The sequence below is a fragment of the Mesoplodon mirus genome (assembly GCF_964341445.2).
Source record: "Mesoplodon mirus genome assembly, chromosome: 18".
Taxonomy (NCBI): Eukaryota; Metazoa; Chordata; class Mammalia; order Artiodactyla; family Ziphiidae; genus Mesoplodon; species Mesoplodon mirus.
Genome location: NC_138994.1, coordinates 65,780,311 through 65,802,453, shown reverse-complemented (window position 1 = coordinate 65,802,453; position 22,143 = coordinate 65,780,311). Strand labels below are relative to the sequence as shown.

The 22,143-nt window shown below is 41.7% G+C and overlaps 1 protein-coding gene and 1 pseudogene across 2 annotated transcripts; both read right to left on the bottom strand.

Moving 5' to 3' along the window:
* Positions 1–5,385: 5,385 nt before the first annotated feature.
* Positions 5,386–5,667, bottom strand: SMIM36 (small integral membrane protein 36; the record flags this gene model as incomplete). Its single annotated transcript, XM_082604263.1, has 1 exon — positions 5,386–5,667. The coding sequence occupies one exon, from the start codon at positions 5,665–5,667 to the stop codon at positions 5,386–5,388; it is 282 nt and encodes a 93-aa protein (XP_082460389.1).
* A 12,375-nt stretch (positions 5,668–18,042) lies between these two features.
* Positions 18,043–18,814, bottom strand: LOC309794004 (growth hormone-inducible transmembrane protein-like; annotated as a pseudogene). The gene has a single exon. The product of its transcript is annotated as a growth hormone-inducible transmembrane protein-like (transcript).
* Between the last annotated feature and the right edge of the window lie 3,329 nt (positions 18,815–22,143).

Sequence of the window (22,143 nt, the reverse complement as noted above, 5' to 3'; positions counted from 1 at the left end):
TTTCTCAGGGGCTTTTGCCCTCATCAAGAGGTTTGTGTTATCGGTGCTCCCTGAAAGTAAAGGCAGTGAGAGACAGATTGCAAAAGTGTGCACTCAGCAGGCCCAATTGCTCTGCTACTCTGCATAGATTCTGGGCTGTCATGGAATTATAGGCAAACTCAGGGCTGAGTCAGGATCCCAGGGCTCTGCTAATCCTATTCTGTCCCCTAAAAGTTCAGACAAGACAATCTGAAACTCCCTTGTCTCTAAAATAAGAATAAATGTTCCTCCCCCTACAAATTTTCTGGCAGATTAAATGATGTGTCTGGCACTCACTAAGTGGCTTCTGAAGTATCTATGGAATATCTGGAGGGACTTGGATTCTTTTTTTTTTTTTTTTTTTTGTAGTACGCGGGCCTCTCACTGGTGTGGCCTCTCCCGTTGCGGAGCACAGGCTCAGGACGCGCAGGCGCAGCGGCCATGGCTCACGGGCCCAGCCGCTCCGCAGCATGTGGGATCTTCCCGGACCGGGGCACAAATCCATGTCCCCTGCATCGGCAGGCAGACTCTCAACCACTGCGACACCAAGGGACTTGGATTCTTTAAGGCTAGTTCTGAGGCTTTTTTTTTTTTTTTTTTTTTTTGCTTCAACCCAGTAGGTTTACACTTGGACTCCATAACATCTTTTCTTTGTGACTGGCCCCTTCCTCCTCTTTATAGAACTTATTCCTCTCAATTATCCTTTATTTTCTATTTAGGAAAATCACAAGCACATTTTCTTCCTCAAGACATTTCTCCTGTAGTCTGACCTCCTTAAAAACACAACAAATTGTTACTCTGCTTGTGCATGTCTCTTTCCCAGGTAACTCTGATAAAGCTTAGCTTTCTAGCTTCTGCCCAAGGCCCCAGCTCAGTATGGTGTCACATCCAAAAGAATCATGTCACTGACTCCAAAGGGCCTTAAAATGTTAAGCATCCCATTATACGTAGTAAAATTATCTTTAGGCACTGTATTAGTTTGCTAATCCTATCTTAACAATTTACCACAAACTAAGTGGCTTAAACAACAGGAATTTATTGTCACACGGTTCTGGAGGCACAAAGTTTGAGATCAAGGTGTTGGCAGGGTCATGTTCCCTCCAAAGGCACTAAGGTAGGATCTGTTCCAGACCTCTCTCTTCCCTTCTGGTAGTTCCTTGGCAAGTGGTAGAATAACTCTAGTCTTCACAAACATTCTCCTGTGTGTATGTCTGTGTCCAGATTCCCCTTTTTCATAAGGACACCAATCATATTGGATTAGGGGTCCACCCTGCTCCACTACGACCTCACCTTAGCTAATTATACTGGTACGGATCCTATTTTGAAACAGAATCATATTCTGGAGTACTGGGGGTAAAGACTTCAACATATGTCTTCAACCCATCACAGATGCTTCCCCCTGTTTCCCAATTCCTGCTGTGTGTGGCAGCTCTCCAACCTCATCCTCCTTCTCCTCAGTGGTCCCATAAATGAGCCTGAATCTGCAGAAGCAGTCTTGGCCGCTGAGTGGCGAGATGCCCTACTTTACTTTCACCTTATCTGTTGGTATTATAATAATAGTGGCTTTCGTTGTGTTGAAATCATACCATATGCCAGATATTTTACATATATAATTCTAAACCTCATCGACAACATTGTATTTAAGTTGGGCAAAGGACTTAGGCAGTTAAGTGATGCATAAAAGGTTCCACAGCAGGTAGAGACAGAGGGTTTTGAGCTTGGCATTTCTGGCACCAAGCCCTGCCTTAGGCCATTCCATCTTGGTGTCTTTTGGAATATCAGAAGATAATGTTCTGGCCAAATTATCACAATTTATTTTTTCTTTGCTGGAAATCTGAAAAACTGTTATATGATTTAACAGCTTTTTCTTGAGCAGCCTCCCAGGTATGCACTTCTAGCATGGGAGAGAGAAAAAGAAGAATAAACATGGGTTTGCTACTGCCCTTGAATGGCTGAAAAAAATAGAGAGCAGAGGTGACATACCTGCAACTGAGTTCAGATACTGCCTCCTGCATGGACCCGCTGTGAACTTGCACAAGCTTTAGTGCCTTCCTGAGCCTCCATTTTCTTATCTTTAAACTACTTTTAATTGTGTCCCTCTCATAGGGGAGGAGGAGGGTGAAAAAAAGGTATCTGGCATGTAGAGATACCTGACAAACCTACATTCTCTCCCTCCCTTCCCTGGCCTTGGAAGAGTTTTTTGTATGTCCTTCCCACAACTATCATCCAAATTAGGTCAAAATATTGCGTTTGCTTTGATAAAAATTGTGCATGATGGGAGAATAATGAAGTAAAAGAAGGTGGAATAAGGGAGTCCTAATCCCAAAAGGAAACAAAAATAATGCTGTAGCATTTGACTGTAAAAGGAACTCCTTGGTTCTAGCTGGCACCCATTTCACCAGGCTTTAAGACATTAGTTACAATTTCATAGCTGTGCAACTAATAATTCCATTGGGAATTAAAGCTTTATTTAAAAAATAAGAAATAAATCACAAAGTTTTAAACTGCAAACAGGTAAGAGATAATGTTTACCTGAAAGAGGACTGGGGGACAAATAGGAAAAAGGGAATAACAGGATCTTTGTGTCAGTTCTGAAGCCAAAGGCTCTTGGGAAAATCACTGTTCTTTCTGGGTTAGTTTCCTTGTTGGTAAAATTCTTAAAGATACCTCTAGTTCTTATAAGATTCTAAGTGTACGTGCTATACAGAAAAGATTCTTTTAAAAGCTGAGAAGCTGGTTCCTGTTGGAGAACACAACTCCAGATGAACCACAAATCAAAGGAACCACAGGCTTGGAAAAGCTTAATGCCCTTTATTCCAACATCCACCCTAGAGTCTTTTTAGTTTCCTTCTTTACTTCTTTTTTCTCTCCTCTGACTTTATTTCTGTTCCCTTTTCTGTCGTTGTTGTTACTTTAACTATTTGGTTTTTGGTTCTTCTCGTTCTCCTTCTTTCTCTTAGAATTTATTTTTCTTTCCTTCCATTTCTGTTAATTTTTCTTCTTCAATTGACCACAATATGGAATTGAAATATAATTGAAACTATTTGTTTATCTAAAAATTATCAATGAATGGTTATATCATAATCTGAACTTTAAAATTAGATGAGATAAACATTTTATATTTCTCTCTCTCAAAAAGCTATGATTACAATTATTACTGTTGTCAACACTTTTCTTGTGGTCCTTGGATTGTTTTCTTCACTGATATATTTTTTTCTCCACTAATTGTTATGTATTCCCATGATGGGGAAATAAGTAAGGTTAGTCCAGGTGAAGTTCACACTAGGGAAAGTGCAGGTTCTTAGAAGCTGCCTGTTAATTTACTCTGTTTTCCCATTAATTTTATATTTTCACTATTAAGGTAAGGATGACTCCTTGACCATAAAAGAAAAAAATTTCTCTGAAAGATTCTCAATATAATTTTCAAATCACATATGTAAGAAAAAATATGATTTTCTGATAAAATATAAAGAAACAATTTTAATTATTAAAAATCCGAAAACAAAATTACTGGGATTTTGTTTGTTTTTGTTATACTACTCAACAATCCAATGCCAAAACAGTGCCCATTGCTGAAGCTGGCAGGGCAGGCTGGGCCAGTACCTCCTCTTCAAGTTTTCTATAAGTTAAAATGAAACTTAATTTCTCACTTTTTTTTTTTTTTTTTTTTTTTTTTTTTTTTTTTTTTGCGGTATGCGAGCCTCTCACTGTTGTGGCCTCTCCCGTTGCGGAGCACAGGCTCCGGACGCGCAGGCCCAGCGGCCATGGCTCACGGGCCCAGCCGCTCCGCGGCATATGGGATCCTCCCAGACCGGGGCACGAACCCGTATCCCCTGCATCGGCAGGCGGACTCTCAACCACTGCGCCACCAGGGAGGCCCTCTCACTTTTTCTTCCAAGTTTTGGAAGCCATCAGACTGTCACAGTCAGTGAACTCTACAATTTCTGCTTCCAAGCTCTGTCTACATTATCTCTTCTGTCTAAAATGCCATCTCCTGTCCTACTTCCAAGCCCCCAACACATTTTTGTCCTTCTAGAAAATAGTTGCTTATCTTTCAAGACAAATCACCTCATCTTTGAAGCCTGAGTCTAAGATGAAATTGTTTATTCAACATTATGCAAATGTCCCTTGAGCCCCTTTTTAGGGCTGGGCACCCGTGTCTCTGCAGACTCCTGCACTCTAGGTAGAACTTCTAGCACAGAATCCGCAATGTTTTCTTGTCCTTCATCCTCTGAGTCATTCCTGACTCCTCCTCTTCCTGTTAGGCAGCAAAGACCGAAGAGAGGGTCATGACACACTCGTTTCTTTGTATTTCCAACAGGGCCTGATTAGAAGGAGGAGTTTAGTAAATCACCAAGTGAACACGTAAGTTGCTCTGAGCTCAAAGCAGGGAGGATTAATAAAAAACATACATACACAATGGAGATACTAATTCAAAATTGTGAAAATAAGTGAATGAGCGGAAAACAAATTTATAGTTAGTAGCAGCAAAGAAAGGGAACAGGAAGACAGCAGGTAGTGCTGGGGGGAGTGAAACACCAAGCCATGGGACCTCAGTAACTTTGCATTGGACCAGGTCAGATTTCAGGACTGGAGATTAAATTTCTTGATGAGAAGTATGAAAGGGAATAATATTAATATTCATCATAACAGCTAACCCTACATGCCAAGTACTGTCTCAGGTGTTTTCAGTGAATTCACTCATTTAAATACTCCAAACAGCCTGGAGGTCCTCCCACTAGTCCTGAGGCACAAACAAATGGCTCTGGTCACACAGCCAGTAAGTGAAGGAGACAGGGTCTGAACCCAGGCTCCAAGCTTTGTCAGTAAACCACCATGCTCTACGGTTAGTGTGTTCACCATATTGACTCAGAGTGAGGAATGAATGTGAAGAGCTGGTACCTATAGAAATAATAAAAATCTTAAGTCTGGAAAAGTTCAGTGGTTGCCTTGAAAAGAAAGGATTTGATAAGTATAGGATAGATTTGAGCTAGTCCCATTCCTCACCACACACACACACACACACACACATACCATTGCACTCGCTTCTTTAAACCCTTTCTCAAATGTCAATCTGTCCTAGAAGTTGCAAGGAGAGCTTCATCAGGAATGTACTTGTAACCAGCTTCATTAAGCAATGATAGTGCTGAGATTTTGCATCTGGAGACCTTGACCAAAGGTCGCCGTGGGCTTCTTACCTGAAACAGTTGCTTCACCCTCAAGCAGGATGACGAGAAAGCAGAAAGGAAGGCAGAGCTCCCACTTACATAGCCAAGCAGGACCTGTGTGCCGAGAGAATTGCAGCCACGTGGGGCAAGTTTTGTCCAGAATGTCTAGCGCTCTCTCCCCAGTATCCTTCAGCCAGCCTCACACCATTGTGCTTTTCTTCCCTAGTGGAGCACGATTCCCAAAATGAAGGCCAGGGCCGCTTGCCCAGTGGGCCCGCGGAGCACTTTGCTGCATCACCACCAGGTGGATGGAGGACTGGGCGTCCAGGGTGGCCTCAGGAGCATACTCCTTACTGGGGTCCTTGCCTCGGCAGTCATACAGCACGCAGGAGATGAGGAAAACCAGGAGCAAGATGACGTAGCTCGCAACTAGGATGATCAGGTTCAAGGTGACAGGGTCAATCTCCAGGTAAAATTCCATCGCATCCCTCACGGTTGGGAAGTGGGTCTAGAGAAAGGCAGTGGGGCCAGTTTGGGGGTTGCTGGAAGCAAACCCTAGCTCGATGTAATAGCTACATTGGCTCTGCAATAAAAATACATTAATCCTCACTGCTTCAGGAGACCTCACAGATTAAAGCTGCCTGGTTTAATAACTTAAGCTCTTCTGTTAATACTACAGCCACCAAAGCACAGAAACTGTCTCATCAACTCACCTACGCAGAGAGAGAAAGAGAAAAAGAGAGATGGTTCATGTTACCAAAGTGTGGTATGTAAGCAGGAGGTCCATATAATTCAATGCCCAAACAGGGAGTTTTGGTGAACAAAAGTAAGTGCTGTTAATAAGCACACTGTTAAAAATTGGATTGTCCTGGAAAAAGTTGTGAAGTATGGTCACCGTTTATATAAGGGAAGTTTATTTATTTCATTTTATTTTTTAAATTAAACACTATTAGTTTCAGGTGTACAACATAGTGATTCAATATTTTTATAGATTATACTCCATTTAAAGTTTTATAAAATATTGGCTATATTCCCTGTGCTGTACAATATATCTGTGTATCTTATTCTTTTTATACATAGTAGTTTGTACCTGTTAATCCCCTACCCATGCCTTGCCCTACCCCCACTGGTAGAATTTGTTCTCTGTATCTGAGTCTGTTTCTGTTTTGTTATATTTATTTGTTTGTTTGTTTGTTTTTGGATTCCACATATAAGTGATAATATACAGTATTTGTTTTTCTCTGACTTATTTCACTAAGCATAATACTCTCCAGGTCCATCTGTGTTGTTGCAAATGACAAAATTTCAGTCTTTTTTATGGTTAATATGTAAATATGTGTATATACACCACATCTTCTTTATCCATTCATCTGTTGATGGACACTTAGGTTGCTTCCATATGTTGGCTATTATAAATAATGCTGCTATAAACATTGGGGTGCATATATCTTTTCAAATTAGTGTTTTCATTTTCTTTGGATATATACCCAGGAATGGAATTTCTGGGTCATGTGGTAGTTCTAGTTTTAGTTTTTTTGAAGAATCTCCATAGTCTTTTCCAATGGCTGCACCAGTTTACATTCCCACAAATGGTGCACAAGGGTTCACTTTTCTCCGCATCCTTGCTAATGTTTGTTATTTGTGGTCCTTTTGATGATAGCCATTCTGACCGGTATGAGATACTGTATCATTGTGATTTTGATTTGTGGTTTCCCTGATTAGCAATGTTGAGCATCTTTTCATGTGCCTGTTGGCCATCTGTGTGTCTTCTTTGAAAAAATGTCTATTCAAGTCTTCTGCCCATTTTTTAATCAGGTGGTTTGTTTTTTTCTATTGAGTTGTTTATATATTTTTGACATTAACTCTTTTTTTTTTTTTTTGCAGCATGCGTGCCTCTCACTGCTGTGGCCTCTCCCATTGTGGAGCACAGGCTCCGGACGCGCAGGCTCAGCGGCCACGGCTCACGGGCCCAGCCGCTCTGCGGCATGTGGGATCTTCCCGGACCAGGGCATGAACCCGTGTCCCCCGCATCAGCAGGCGGACTCTCAACCACTGCGCCACCAGGGAAGCCCTGGACCTTAACTCTTTATCAGACATATCCTTTGCAAATATTTTCTCCCATTCAGTAGGTTGTATTTTTGTTTTGCTGATGGTTTCCTTTACTATGCAAAAACTTTTAATTAGGTCCCATTTGTTTATTTTTGCTTTTGTTTCCTTTTCTATCTAAGGGAGGTTTTTGGGTTTTATTTTTCTATTTTATTTATTTATTTATCTTTGACTGTGTTGGGTCTTTGTTGCTGCACGCGGGCTTTCTCTACTTGTGGCAAGTGGGGGCTACTCTTTGTTGCAGTGTGCGGGCTTCTCACTGTGGTGGCTTCTCTTGCTGCGGAGCACGGGCTCTAGGCACGTGGGCTTCAATAGTTGCAGCACGGGGCTCAGTAGTTGTGGCTCACGGGCTCTAGAGCGCAAGCTCAGTAGTTGTGGTGCACGGGCTTAGTTGCTCCGCGGCATGTGGGATCTTCCTGGATCAGGGCACGAACCCATGTCCCCTGCATTGGCAGGCAGATTCTTAACCACTGTGCCACCGGGGAAGCTCTCTAAGGGAGATTTTAATGCCAAGTATCCATCTTTGGAGTGATTTGGGCTTTGGGAATGGATGTGTTTCTTTAATAAGAGGAACACGCACAGCACCGACATTTTCACCCTTTCTGCCTTTGTTGGTTTTTTTCATTCATTAATTCAAAAATACTTCTTGAGCACCTTCTGTGTTCTAGGTACTGTGCCAAACAATAATAAGATAGAAGCATTTAGCCTAGCAGGGGAGACAGACATTAAACAAATAACAGCACAAGTCACCATTTAACAACAGTGGGAATAAATTTATAAAGACAAGGAGAGGGTGATAGGAGAGTGTGTCCCAAGGTGGGTCAGAGAAGGCTTCCATGACGAAGAGACATTTAACCTATGACCTGAATGACAGTCAAAATTTAGCCAGGTTAGGACAGGTAGGGAAGATTTTTCAAGCCACAGAGAACGGCATTCATGAGAGGTCTGAGCAGAAAGAAGCCTGGAAAACTAGAGGAATTGAAACAAGGGTAGTGGGCTGTAGTATAGAGAAAGAATGGGGAGCATAACATGAGAGCAGTGGGCAGGAGTCAAATTGCAAAAGGATGTGCTAGCCCTGCTCAGGGCTTTAGAGTTGATGCTGGATCTATGGGCGGAACTGGATCAGTTAATGCAGGGGAGGGACGGGACAGATTGCACTTTAAAGAGATCACCTTGGCTGCTGTGTGGATACAGGAAAATAAGCAAATTGAAAAGAAGATCAGATAAAAATACCGCTATCCCTTGATTTATAATCATCTTCCTGCCTCAGTGGTAGCCTGTCCCAATAGTCCTGTAGAGGGCCACCCTCACGGGCATGGGATGTGGGCAGTTGCATAGGGCCTCTTGCTCAGAAGGGCCACACACTAGTTTAATGCCCTGCCGTCTCCATCATCAATTTTTTAATAATTTTAAATTTTGTACTGGGCTCACAAATTATGTATCTGGCCTTGGTCTCATGGTCTCGTGTGTGTGTGTGTGTGTGTGTGTGTGTGTATATATATATAATATTATTTATTTATTTATTTTTGGGCTGCATCACACAGCATGCAGGATCTTAGTTCCCTGACCAGGGATCGAACCTGTGCCCCCCTGCAGTGGAAGTACGGAGTCTTAACCACTGGACCACTGGGGTAGTCCTTCACGTATACATTTTTGACCAGACAGGGCCATTTCTCCAAGAGCTAATGGGATTCTTTTGATACTCCTGGTTAAAGGTCAAAGGTCCCAGAGGTCTGCTAGCTTCTTGTGGCTGTTAGGCTTTAATGGCCTAGCAGCTTCCTGTCTAGTCCTTGATGCCTTCCCTGGGAACCTGAGGGTTCAGGGTTGCTGTAAAAGGCATTCTTATTGATGTGGAGACCTTTTTCAAATAAAATATTCCATGAATCTGTGGTTCTGGACTAAGCTGTGGAATTATACTTAGAAAGATGAATGGTTCTCAAACACCATAGGTGTGGAGCCAGGCTCGTTGGAATCAACTGGACTTCTTAGGAATACAGATTCCCGGATCCACGCCAGATCTATTGAATTAGAATCTTTGGGGCTGGAGTCTGCGACTCTGCATCAGTAACAATCTTCATGGATAATTTTGATATGCAGCCAGGATGGCGAATCATGGCCACAGATGTGTGAAAGAAGGGTGTGTAGAAAATGGGTCACCACAGCAGTGGTGCCACTAAGAGATGTCATAGGAGGCATTCAACACAGACGTCACACCAGTCCAACAGGCTCAGATAGTTCATTTTGTCAAGAGAAAGTCCTTTTCCTGGTTGCAATTCACATTTACCAAGCTCATAGGAGACTGATGTTTAAATCAGATTACCGATTTATTGTTACAGTGAAACATACACCTGTCACAAAAGTTGGAAGGTCTTATGCTGGAATGACCCCAGCTTTTTCTCCCTGGAGGCAGATCTAAAGACAAAGTCCATTTATAATACAAAGTTTCTTTGTGAGCACCGAATCTCAGCAAGTGGAGTTGCCGGGTGCTTCTGTAAGTCACATCAGTGCTCCCAGATTACAGCAAGGCTTTAAAAGGCAGCAGTATATACCAGGTGGTTATTACTATCTGCAGAGAGTGTTTTTGTCTTTGTATCTACCAGTGCCCAAAGGTCATTTCAAATCCAGCCTTGTGGAGGCTTTGCTTCCTTCCAATGTGTTAGGTGAAATGCTGGCTACCTGGTTTGTTAAATGAACCCTGGGGGTGGCTGCCTTGTTCGTATTGCAGCTCGACGTCTCCAAAGCGCCTTTCCTTCCTTCCTGATCTTTAAAGAACTTTCCTCTTGTGCCATCTAGTGGCCAAAGCAGAGACTGCTAACTAAAGAAAAAACTGGCAAAGGCAAGCTGGGAGGGAGCTTTGTAATCAGCAGCAGAGGGTGACAGACGTAATAATAAGAAGCTACAGTTCAAAACAACCCCTTGGCATAGTCCGGACATAGTATTTCCTTCACTCATTTACAAACATGTATTGTGCACTTACCATGTGGCAGCCTGATCGGTGCTTTGGAGCTTGACGATGTGATAAATGCTGAAGCTACACTGAGTGCCTGATGATAGGTAGAGAGCACTAATGAACAGCAGGAGCATCAGCTGCATCTTAGGAATGAGGGAATCTAAGCTCAGAGAGGCAATGGAATTCTAATTAGCTCATTCTTATTCCTTTTCTCCCTCTCACCCTTCCACCTCTCTTCTCCTGCCTGAAATAGAAATCAAATATCTACATAGAATACCCTATGCTATGCGCTCTGGGGCATTTGAAACCTAATCAGATAGATATTCCCTGGGCTCTCATTTGTGTACACACTTATTCACAGTCTAGTCCATTTTGTCTGCTGAACTGGGGCGTCACCTAATAATGCCAGATAAATATGTGCTCCATGTAAATGCATTTCCAGGCAACTAGAGTTTATTTCTTGAAACTCCAAAATATTTTTGAATTTTAATTAGGCTGCATAGGAGTTTATCTCTGACATTACACACTGCCTTGCTTCTTCAATAAAATACAGCATCCAAAAAGCCTTAGTGTAGTTTAAATTTTCAATAACTTTGGAGGTAAAAATGTCACAAACTTACAAAAGAATCATTGGAAGTCTAATTATTTTACAGTTCAGGACATGGAAGCTCAGGGAAGTGATTTGCTTAGAGCCAAGCAGATGGTAAATGATAGAAATAGACTTTAAGTGAAGTTTTGAATTCTTATCTAGTGCTTTTTCTCTGGAGCTATTGACTAGGTAGAGAGGAAGATGAAAGAGGTCTAGATGTGATAGATGTTAGAAAAGCAAGAATGGCAATCATCATAAAAACCAAATGCTAGCCATCTATATTTTCAAAAGTCTACCTGACCTAAAAATTTGCACTCAGAACACATAACTACCTCCAACCCATGGCCCCTCTCAACTTCGCAGTCACAATCTAGTATGTGGCTCACCTGGGACCTTCTGGAAAAATACTTCCATGTATTATCACAGAACAACTTCAAGATATTTTTTCCACCTGAACTAGGTTGAATAGAGTCTCCCTCCAAATTCATATCCTCTTAGAAACTCAGAATGTGACCTTCTTTGGAAATAAGGTCTTTGCAAATGTAATTAGTTAAGATGAGGTCATGGTAGATAATGGTGGGTCTTACATCCAGTGACTGGTGTCCTTATAAGGAGGATATATGAAGACACAGAGATACACAGAGAGGAGAAGGCCACGTGAAGATGGAGACAGAGATTGGGGTGAGACAGCTACAAGCCAAGGGATGCCAAGGATTGCTGGCAACCACCAGAAGCTAGGAGAAAGGTACGGGACAGAGTCTCCCTGAGAGACTCTAGAAGGAACCGACCCCACTAACACTCTGATTTCAGACTTCCAGTCTCCACAACTGTGAGAGGATAAATTTCTATTGCTTTAAGTGGCCCAGTTTGTGGTATTTTTGTTACAGCAGTACTAGAAAATGAATATACCATCTCTCTAACGCTTAGATAAAACTAGGCATGGCTTGGAGCAAAGTGGGAGATAAACAAAGCTCTACTTTGGATATACCTACCTCTACTTCCTTTGGGTATTTGCCCTTCTAGCTCTGGTTTTGGTTCCTGGCTCCTTTGCTAAGTATGACTCCATGAAGAAAATGCCTGAGATGAAAGAAAATTCCTGTATGTGAAGTTTGCTTCCATAAAAAATAAACACAAGTTTAAAAATAGCAACTGGTTGGCAGCCCGTGATATAGCCTTTTATATCTTCCCAATAAAATTCCTTGGAAGATACAGAAAAATATAAAGACCTACAAAAGAAATAAAAAAAGTAGTGTAGCAGGGGGTAGTATTTTAGAGATGTTTAAAGATTGTTTCTTCCCTCTCCCCTTCCCAAGAATTATTTGAACCCATTTCTCTTCCCCTTCAGCATCCAGGGTTTCTAAAGGTAGTGACTCACAGGAGATATGCATCCTGAAAGAGTCAGATTCATCATTCTTGAGCTCTTTTGTAGACTTCTGTAAATTTATACCAAAGTCTATAGGCTTAGAGCCAGGCATTGTGGGGAGAGCAAAGACCATTTTAAAAATTACAAAATATTGGCTTTGTGTATCAAAAGACTAAGAACCTAGAATTTACACCTCAGGCCAAAATATAGGAAAGAGAAAGTAAAGAATGTGAGCAACTTTTCTACTTTTAAGGCAATAAAGAGTTGAAAGGGGAATTCCAAGGGGAGGTAACAAGAGAGTAGATGTTAGCGTGCCCCTGTGAAGGCCCTTCCCTTCCCCCATACCATCTATCGGTGGAGAGACTGTAGACTCACACAGATAGAACTCCAAAGCTGAAAGTCTTGGGATCTGATTGCATAGTATGTCTATGGGAGATTGTCAGATTCTTGGAGAGGCCACATGCCCTATATGACACTGAGTAGCAGCATGCTGGAATGGTAGAGAACAATTTCCAAGAAAGGTGGCTAACTGGACAAGCCAGGGCTACCTTATAATTGAAGGCATATCAGGATGGTGCAAGGAAAATAGCCAAGAGTTTCCAAGACCCACAAATACGATTAAGGTGGAAGAGTTGACAGATGTTCAGTTGAAGGGCTCAGAGTTCTACCAAAGAGCACAGAGTGAGCAGACTGCCAGCTGTGTGACTGGAGGCTTGGACAGGAGCAGTGAAGTAGCTGGTGCAGAGTCTGATGCCCAAGAACAGATGGGACAAGCCACACGTCAGTGGGGGACATTGAAGGCAAATGAAAATATGTAGACCACATGTTCCTTCTCCAAAGCTGGGACCTAAGACCCCTGGAACTTAGGTGATTCCAAGAAAGAATGTGGGAAGAAGGTGACAAGGGAGAATCCAGAACTTGAATAAGTATTTACTTCCCCAAAGATGAAGCTTTAAACAAGAAGTCGTTGAACTACTTTTTATTGGCAAGATTGGATTTTCAGCATTGGCAGATGTGGAGGCTTCTGAATTAATTTATCTTTCTAACAGAGAAATGAAGGAAAATAGGTTTCATATGCTTGAGTCATGCCTATAAATTATACATGCATTAAAATAAGACTGAAAGACAACCCAATATAAGAATTTGAGAAACTCATGACATCAGATAGATGGAGTTAGATTTAGCAGTATTTAAACAGTTTTGACCACAGGGCATAATCAGGCCTTGCATTAGTTAAATACAGAATGTTTAAGGATAGTTGGACATTTGACCAACCAAACCCACCATCTGCCCCTGTATCATAGACCCAGGATACATAGAGCCTTATTGCTGTCCTCCTATCTTCAATCCAAGGGAAGTGAGTATAGAAGGAGGGGATGGTGGAGATGGTGGTGACTTACATCATGGGCAGCTATTCCTCACAAGTTAAAGGTGTACAATGTGATGGTCTGAAATATGTTATAGGTCAATTGTATCTCAGTAAAGCTGGAAAAAAGAAAATAAAAAAAATAAAAATAAAGAGAGCAAAAAAATAGGAGGAACCCTGAGAAAGGCACAATGGGCAGCAGAAGATTCCACCTCTGTAACAAAGCTGTAGTGGATTAATGCAGGGTCACATCACAGAGGGCTTGGTAAGCTATACTAGAGAATTTGGATTTTATTCTAATTGCCAAAGGAAGCTATCAGAGATATTTAAATAGAGTGACAGTGATCACACTTAATCTTGGAGAAACTATGTCTGATCTTCAGAGAATGAGTTACAGAGAGACAAGAGTTGGAGAAGAGAGATGGGTAAGGGAGACTGCTGCAATGGTGTAGGTGAGATCTGATGATGGCATGGACTGGAGTGTTGATGGAGATGCTAAGAAGTGGCTTGGATTTGAGAAATATATGTTGCACTTGCTGAGGATTGGATGTAAGTGATGAGAGAAAGAGGATTTTGGACTGAGCAACTGGGTATAGGGGGGTACCGTATATGGAGTTATCACTTAGTGACACGCACATGGCTGATTTGGGGGCTGGATCAAGAGTTCTCCTTAGGATTAGTTAAATTTGATATACTGAGGAGGTAGCTGGATATCTGGGTCTTGATCTTAGTGGGAAGATCAGTGTTGCAGGTACAGATTTTGGAGTTAGCAATATATAGGTAGCATTCATAGTGACAGAACTGGACAAGATGAGATTGGGAGAAAGTGCCGATAGGGAAGAGAAGAAAGGCTAAGGATGGGGTCCAGAGTATTCCAACATTTAGAGACTCAGCAGACAAGAAGGAGCCAACAAATGAAACAGAGGAGTGGCCAGTGAGGTAAAAGGTAAGCCAGGGGAGCATGGTATCAGGGAAACCCAGGGAAAAGTAGGTGTAGAAAGGGAAGTAGATAACTGCGTTAAAAGCTGCTAAGTGATTGGGTAATATGAGAATAGGGAATTGACCATTGGTTTTGAGATCCTGATAAAAACTGAAGGAGTTTTTCATGAAGGTGGGTGGGGTGAGGGATGAAACCCAAAAAAGTAGGTTGAGAAAAGAAGGTAAGAAAATAGAGACTGAGTCTAGATAATTTTGAGGGGTTTGGGTGTGAAAGACTGCAGAGAAATGAAGTAGCTGGAGGCCAGTGTGGGAGTGAAAGACAGGTGTTTGCTTTAAAATTATTTTTTAGATGAGTGATATTAAAGCATGTATGTGAGCCAATGGGAACAGTCCAGTTGTGAAAGGGCAGTTGATAACACAAGAGAAAAGGGAAAACTATAGGGTCAAGTTCCTTGAGCAGGGATGAGATCCCATGTACACATGGAAGAGTGGGTCACAGCTAGGACCTGGGACAATTATTCCGTCATATCAATAGAGAAGGAAAAGTGGGTTTTGAGTGGCTTTAGCGGTAGGAAGATGAGGTTAGTTTCATCTGATTCCTGAGTTTTGTTTTGTTTTTCACTCAGGAATGAGTCAAAGTCATCAGCAGAGATTGAGTGAGGAAATGTGTGGTCTGTTGAAAACGAGAAGTTCTTAAATATTTGTGTTGGAGAAAGAGAAAACAAATATCCTAGGGAAGTAGGGTAGGAGTGCTGGGCAGTGTTGAGTTGAGATTAGTCATCATGAATTTAAAGTAATATGTTTAGCTCAGAGTAGGTAGATAGTTTGGTTAAGCAGATTGGAGGCTTAATCAGATGAAGAAACAAAGGGTAGGGCCAATAAGGGTGTTAGGAAGGAAATGATTCTCAAACTAGATCAAAGCTTCTAAGCTGGAGGTAAATGAGGACATACAGGGGTGGGGGGCAGTGTGGAGTAGGGATAAGTGGTAGGGTCAGTGCAATGGCGGCCCCTGTGTGGTCAAGAGACGCTTGGGGAAGAGAATTGAGTCCATGAGCCGGGAGGGCTGGAGGTGGTGGATGGTAGGGGCATGACTGGGACTGAGATTTCAGAAGGCGTATGGTTACTGGTGATGATAAGATTTTGGGAGAACCATAAAAGTGTGGATGGCTGGAGTGAAGTGAAGGGCACGTCCTCTCAACTGAATAGTAAAAAATCTGCAGAAACAGAGGATTGTTGAAATTTCCAAGTAGGTTGAAAGAGTAAGAGTGAAGAGAATGAAGCCAGCTGAGCTCTAAAGCCCTTGATGAGTGGGGAGAGGTCAGGAGATAGCCAGATCACAGTAAAAGGAAGAGGTGTCTGATGGTCAAGTCTGATAGATAAAGGGGAAAGATATGTTTAGAAGTAGCATTCAGGGTAACAAGTCATGGCGGTACATCTGCTGAACTTAGCAGAAGCCCTGAGCAGAAAACAAAGACATAGGTGATTGTCAAGGCTGTCCTTACAGTACATATGTGATCATGTCTGGCTTCCCATTGTTTGACACTGTTAGAAGAGTCAGCAATGCCTACTTAAACTGCAGCTCTCAAGTATGTGGGTGTATTAGTTTCTTGTAGCTGCTGTAAAAAATTAATACAAACTCTGGGGCTTGAAACAACAGAAATTTATTCTCTCACAGTTCTAGAGGTTAGAAGTCCAAAGTCAGTATTACTGAGCCAAAATCAAGGTATTGGCAATGCTGTGCTCCCTCTAGAGATTCTAGAATCCATTGTTCCTTGTCTCTTTCATTTTTTTGGAGGTTCTTGGCACTCCTTGGCTTGTGTTTTACATCTCTTCAATCTTCAAAGCCAGCATCTTCAAATCTCTCTCTGCTCTATCTTCACATTGCCTTCTCCTCTGTGTGTGTGTTAAATCTCTTTTTGCCTCATTCTTAGAAGTGTACATTTGATTGCATTTTGAACCGACCCAGATAATCCAGGATAATCTCCCCATCTCAAGATCTTGAATTTAATGGCATCTGCAAAAACTACCATATAAGGTAACATTCCAGGAATTGGAATGTGGATCTCTTCTTGGAAGGTCATTTTTCAACCTACTACATGGAGTATGGAAAAAAAAAATCAGCTTTTATCTGAGAGAGCTGGTGGGGAACCAGAGTCTTCAGAATGGTCATTTTTCAATTAAAATAGTACTAGTTATTAGTAGTGATAATTTTTTACTTTTTATCTGGCTGGGACCTTTATTATATCAGAAATAAGCATTCTATGTGACTTGAGGTGGTAAGTAATTATTTCTGGATTACTGTAATAAATCTTTGTCAAAACACCAACTATCTCAATACTCATATACTTACTTCATTCATAAGAACTTCCAAAAATAACTCTTCTGTATCAAAAAAGTTACAAATGGCACAAGAGAGTTAAATAATGGTCTATGCAGGAGAGGAGGAAAATTCTGCTAGGGGGAACTCTAATGAAGCATTTTCTCCATTATATTTTTTGATTGATATAGTTCATGAAAAAACCTCACTTTGCCTTCCGTTTTTTAGTGATTCCTCTGAGAGGGAGTGCAAGAAACCAAATCTGAGGGGAAAAACTGCTTTCATAATCTCAAATGTAAACCACAAACAGGCTTTAAAGCTTGATGAGATGAGAAGGGCAAGCATGTTTTCCTTTAAACATTTCAATAAATTTACAAAAATATTCAGCAATTATGAACATACTGTTTGTATACTTAAAATTGCAACAATTTTCATGCTTTGAGTATTTTTTTCTTGAGTGCTTTAAGGATATTTTGTTCTAGAAGATTCAAAGGTAAGACTCACATGCACACATGCTATATGACAGGAATTCTCCATATGATTGGCATTGTGGACTCTTCTAACAGTGTCAAACAATGGGAAGCCAGACATGATCACATATGTACTGTAAGAACAGCCTTGACAATCACCTATGTCTTTGTTTTCTGCTCAGTGCTTCTGCTAAGTTCAGCAGATGTACAGCCATGACTTGTTTCCAAATGTCCCAACCCCCTCTCTGACTCACCACAATTACATAAGTGCTAAGTTCTCAGCATTCAAAGAAAGACTGCAGGTGACACTTTACTTCCCTCTGGTCCCTTTACCAAACCCCTATGTCACTTGTGACATTACTTGTTAATAGTCCACATTCAAAAAAAAAAAAAAAAAAAAAAAGGAGGTACACAAGTTTGCTAAGTTTCACTTAACCGACTAAATTTAAAAATAGATAAAATACTTAAATTCCTGCAACACAAACCTTGGTTTTCACACTCATTAGAACATTTTAGAATTACTCAAACATGAGAATTGAAAATGTGTGTGCTATTTGGAATAGAACTACTGAATTTATTCTCCAGAAGAAAAAGCAGACCTGAAGCATCACATTACTGGAACACTTGAAACATGCTGACAAGTTCTTATCTTCTAAACTTCAACAAAAGCTGCTTGCACAAACTATTTAACAAATATCTGCCCCTATTAAACAAGCCAGATATCTGATGTATTAAGGGAGTCAGAAGCTGGTCACTTCACTTCTTTCTGTTGCCTCCAGTTGCTAGAATACTGGCAACTCACATAGGTATGTATAATGTATCCATGTAGACTCCCAGCATTGAATTGACGGGATCACATTTTTGAACTCCGTACACTGGGACTCTTCTGCAGACTTGATTACTTTCTGTGTATCATACAGAAGAAACAGGCTGAAAAGAACTAATCTACCATAAATTGCCACTGAGTACAGAGTGGCACCAGCCACAGTGGTAGGTGGAAGAAACATAGATCTCATTGAGGACAAAAAGACGAGACCCAGGCCCACGCTCAGCGGTGTTCCCATGTTCAGAAACTTCTCGCTGGGCACACACATAGCCATGGTGGAGAGGCCTCCCACAGTGCCAGCCGTGTACCATGAAGCTCTGATGAGAAGAGGCCCCCCTAATATCAGCAGAGGAGCCACCACTGCACCCATCATACCAGAATGTAATAACCAAGCAAGATGCTTTGGGCCTGGGCTCCTGTCATATGATATCGAGTATACCAGCATTCCAGCTCCAATCATGGCTGCATGACAACTGATGCAATCAAAGGTTGCACCAATTGCCACCCAAGAGCCTCTCATCATCAAATTCACGAGAGCAGGAGTTCTGCTCACTGCCAGGGAAGACAAAGCTGTTAAGCCAATACTTCCTTCTAAGTACATATAAGTGGAATGAATTCTACCCTTCACATACTGAGGCCAAATTATAGCCTTTTCAATAGCGCCGATCTCATTAGACATTTCCAAGTCACAGTAACACAGAACACCAAAACAGCAGCCCCTCTAGCAATAAAACATCTCATCTGATCAATTTTAAATATTTTTTTTCCAATGATGGTTCCAAAGCTGCCTCTTTTGAGTCCTTGGCCAGTTTTCCCAAGCCAGATCCCAATTCTTGTCTTGGTGGCGTATTCCCTGCTGGGTGTGAAGAGCTATCGATTCTTCATGATGGAATTCTTCACAACAAGGGAGGCCTTGGTGAAAGCTGGGAGGAAACCCTGGAAGGCAGTGTCCAGAGCCACACAAGTCTTGTGGCCAGTATGGTGGTGCACCTGGTTTACCAAGCAGATCTGAAGTGCGCAGTTCGCGTTCGGGGCGGCGAAAGGCAACCAGGCTCACTTCCCGCGCCCTCCGCCCACCTCTTACTTGATAATTTTTACTTAATAAAAGCTGTGTTGAGCTAAACTCTCAGACTATATGAACAGAAATCAAGGAAGGAAAAGATGAGTAGAACTATACTAAAGTCTTCATCTTAAATAAGAAAAACTCAAGATACAACTTCTTAACGTCAGCAATTGGAAAACAATTTTGTAGCTTGCTTTCAAAAGTATTGACAAGAACTGTTGCACCATGCCAGTCACCCACTTTTAGGGTTAGCAAATTTTTATCACTTTCCTGGTCTGTCTTCCTCTCTTCTGCTCTCTTTTCCTTTTCTGGTTAGAAGTGTTTCACATGCATGATGACATTTTATATTTCTTTATCCGAATATGATACCATCTGGAGGCATTCTGCATTCCTTTTGGCTTTGGACTTTTTATAACCTGTGATCAGAATATAGATGGTTAAAGATGCCCACTTTATCCAGTTTCCTATGTAGGATTTATATAACGTTAGTGCTCATTTATTTTGATATGGAGATTGAACTCGGGAGGCTATGCATGGATTTAAGCTGTACACTTGGCTCCAGGATATAGAGAATGCTCAATGCAACTGAAACCTTGATAGTGCTGATGGGCAGGATGCCAAAGGCAATCTAGAGGGAGTTATAAGCACCAGATGGAATAACAGAAATTCCTGGTGGTTCTACATTTGCAACATCAAGAATCTAAACCTTTCTTACTCACTTCACTGCTCCTACTTTACTGTTACGTCTAACCTGACAATTGTAACTAGTTGACTTACCCACTCACCCTTCCCCACTCCCTCACCCAGTCTATTCTCAACACAATAATCTGAGTGGAGCCTTTAAAAACAAATCAGACCATGCTCAAAACCTTCTAGTGGGATATATGCGCTCTTGATACTACGTATAAAATAGATAACAAATGAGAACCTACTGTATAGCACAGGGAGCTCTACTTAATGCACTGTGGTGACCTAAATGGGAAGGAAATCCAAAAAAGAGGGGATATATGTATGTGTATAACTGATTCATTTTGCTGTACAGTAGAAACTAACACAACATTGTAAAGCAACTATACTCCAATAAAAATTAATAAAAAGAACCTTCTAGTGACTTCTGATTTCACTCCAGCAAAAGCCAACATCCCTACAATGACAGCAAGGCACCACACAGGGGACCTGACCTACCTCTCCTCATTTCCAAGCACTTTCTCCCTCACCTGTTCTGCTCCAGCCACATTGATGTTCCTAGTCACTCCCAACTCAGGATCTTAGCACTTAGCACTTGTCGGTCTGAAATGTTCTTCCTCCAGTTATCCGCATGGCTTGTTCCCTGACTTCCTCAAGTCACTGCTAAAGTGTGACCCCAGGAGGGGGCCTTCCCATGACCACTCCTTATAAGGTAGTCATCCCCCTGCCCAGGGTGTTCCCCTTCTCCCTTATTCTTCTTTCGTATTCTCCATGGCACTTGTTCACATCTGAGTCACTCCAAGTGCTGTCATGTATTTTGTTAGATTATGGCACCCCTATTAGAATGCAAGCTTCACCAGGGCAGGCAGGTTGTTCTGTGTACGGCTGGATCCAGGTACACTGCCCAGAATACGGCACAGGAAGCACTGAGTATGTATCTGGGGATGGTCACCACAAGTACACCTCTTGGCTTTCTTGGTAAAGTCTCAGACTCTTTGTTATGAGGTAATGGTCATGAAAAGAGACCTCCGTGGCAGGGGACTGGAGAAAATATTATAATGAGAAGAAAGATCCTAGCTTGGTGTTGTGGGTTAAATTGACTGTGTCCCCCCAAATTCATATGATGAAAGCCCAACCCCCAGTACTTCAGAATGTGACTGTGTTTGGAGAAAGGGCCGTTAGAGAGGTGATTAAACTAAAATGAGGTCATAAGGGTGGGCCCTCATTCAATATGGCTGTTGTGTTTATAAGACGAAATTTGGACACACAGGGAGACACCAGGGATGTGCACACAGGGGAAAGGCCATGTGAGGACTCAGTAAGAAGGCAGCCATCTGTAAGCCAAGGAGAGAGGCCTCAGGAGAAACCAAACCTGCCAAGCCCTTGTTCTTGAACTTCTGGCCTCCAATTGTGAGAAGAAAAACTCTGTGGTTTAAATCACCCAGTCTGTGGTATTTTGTTATGGCAACCCTGGCAAATGATTATACCTAACTTCAGGGAAAACTGATATTTTGAGTTGGACTTACAAATGCCTGGGTCTACTTGTATATGTGAAGCCAAATGGTAACATAAGCTCATTAAAGGCTTCTAAAGGTCCAGTGGTTCTAGAGAGTTCATGATTACTAAGAAAGAAAGGTGTCCTACTAGTAGCAATTGTATAGAGCTAAGTTGACTTCAATCCTGGAATAATGAAGCCTCCCCTTAGGGGCAGACCACGACTATCGTTGTCATCACCATTGATACCAATGCTGCCCTACCATATGCCAGGTCCTCTTCCAATGATTCCCATGCATGCATTGAGTCATCCAATCCTCACAATAGCTCTGTGAAAGTTTATCACCTCATGTTACAGATGAGAAAACTGAGAGACAGGTTGACAAAGTTGCCCAAGGTCATATGTTTTAAGTGGCAGAGCCAAGGTTTGAATTAGTCAGTGTCTCTGGAGCCCGTGCTTTTAACTCCTGCACTCCACTTCCTTTTATATATCTTCCCCTGCCTGCAAAAGGCTTTTTCCTGCACATTTAGATTTGCTAGTCACTGGCCTACAAGGACAAGTTCTTAGCTTAGCCTTCTATTAGCACAAGCCTACCTTTCCAGCTTTATTTTTATTATTCTCATACATTTAGAAAAATTGTATCATCTTGTCTATCAACTTTTCCTTGCGCCCCTCCCCCTCCCCCACGGCCTTGCTTTCTTGGTCTTTGCCTTTTTTTTTTAGGTCATTCTAGTTTCCTGTAGTGCCTTCTGTCCTCAGTCTTACCTATTATCCTGATCTAGAATC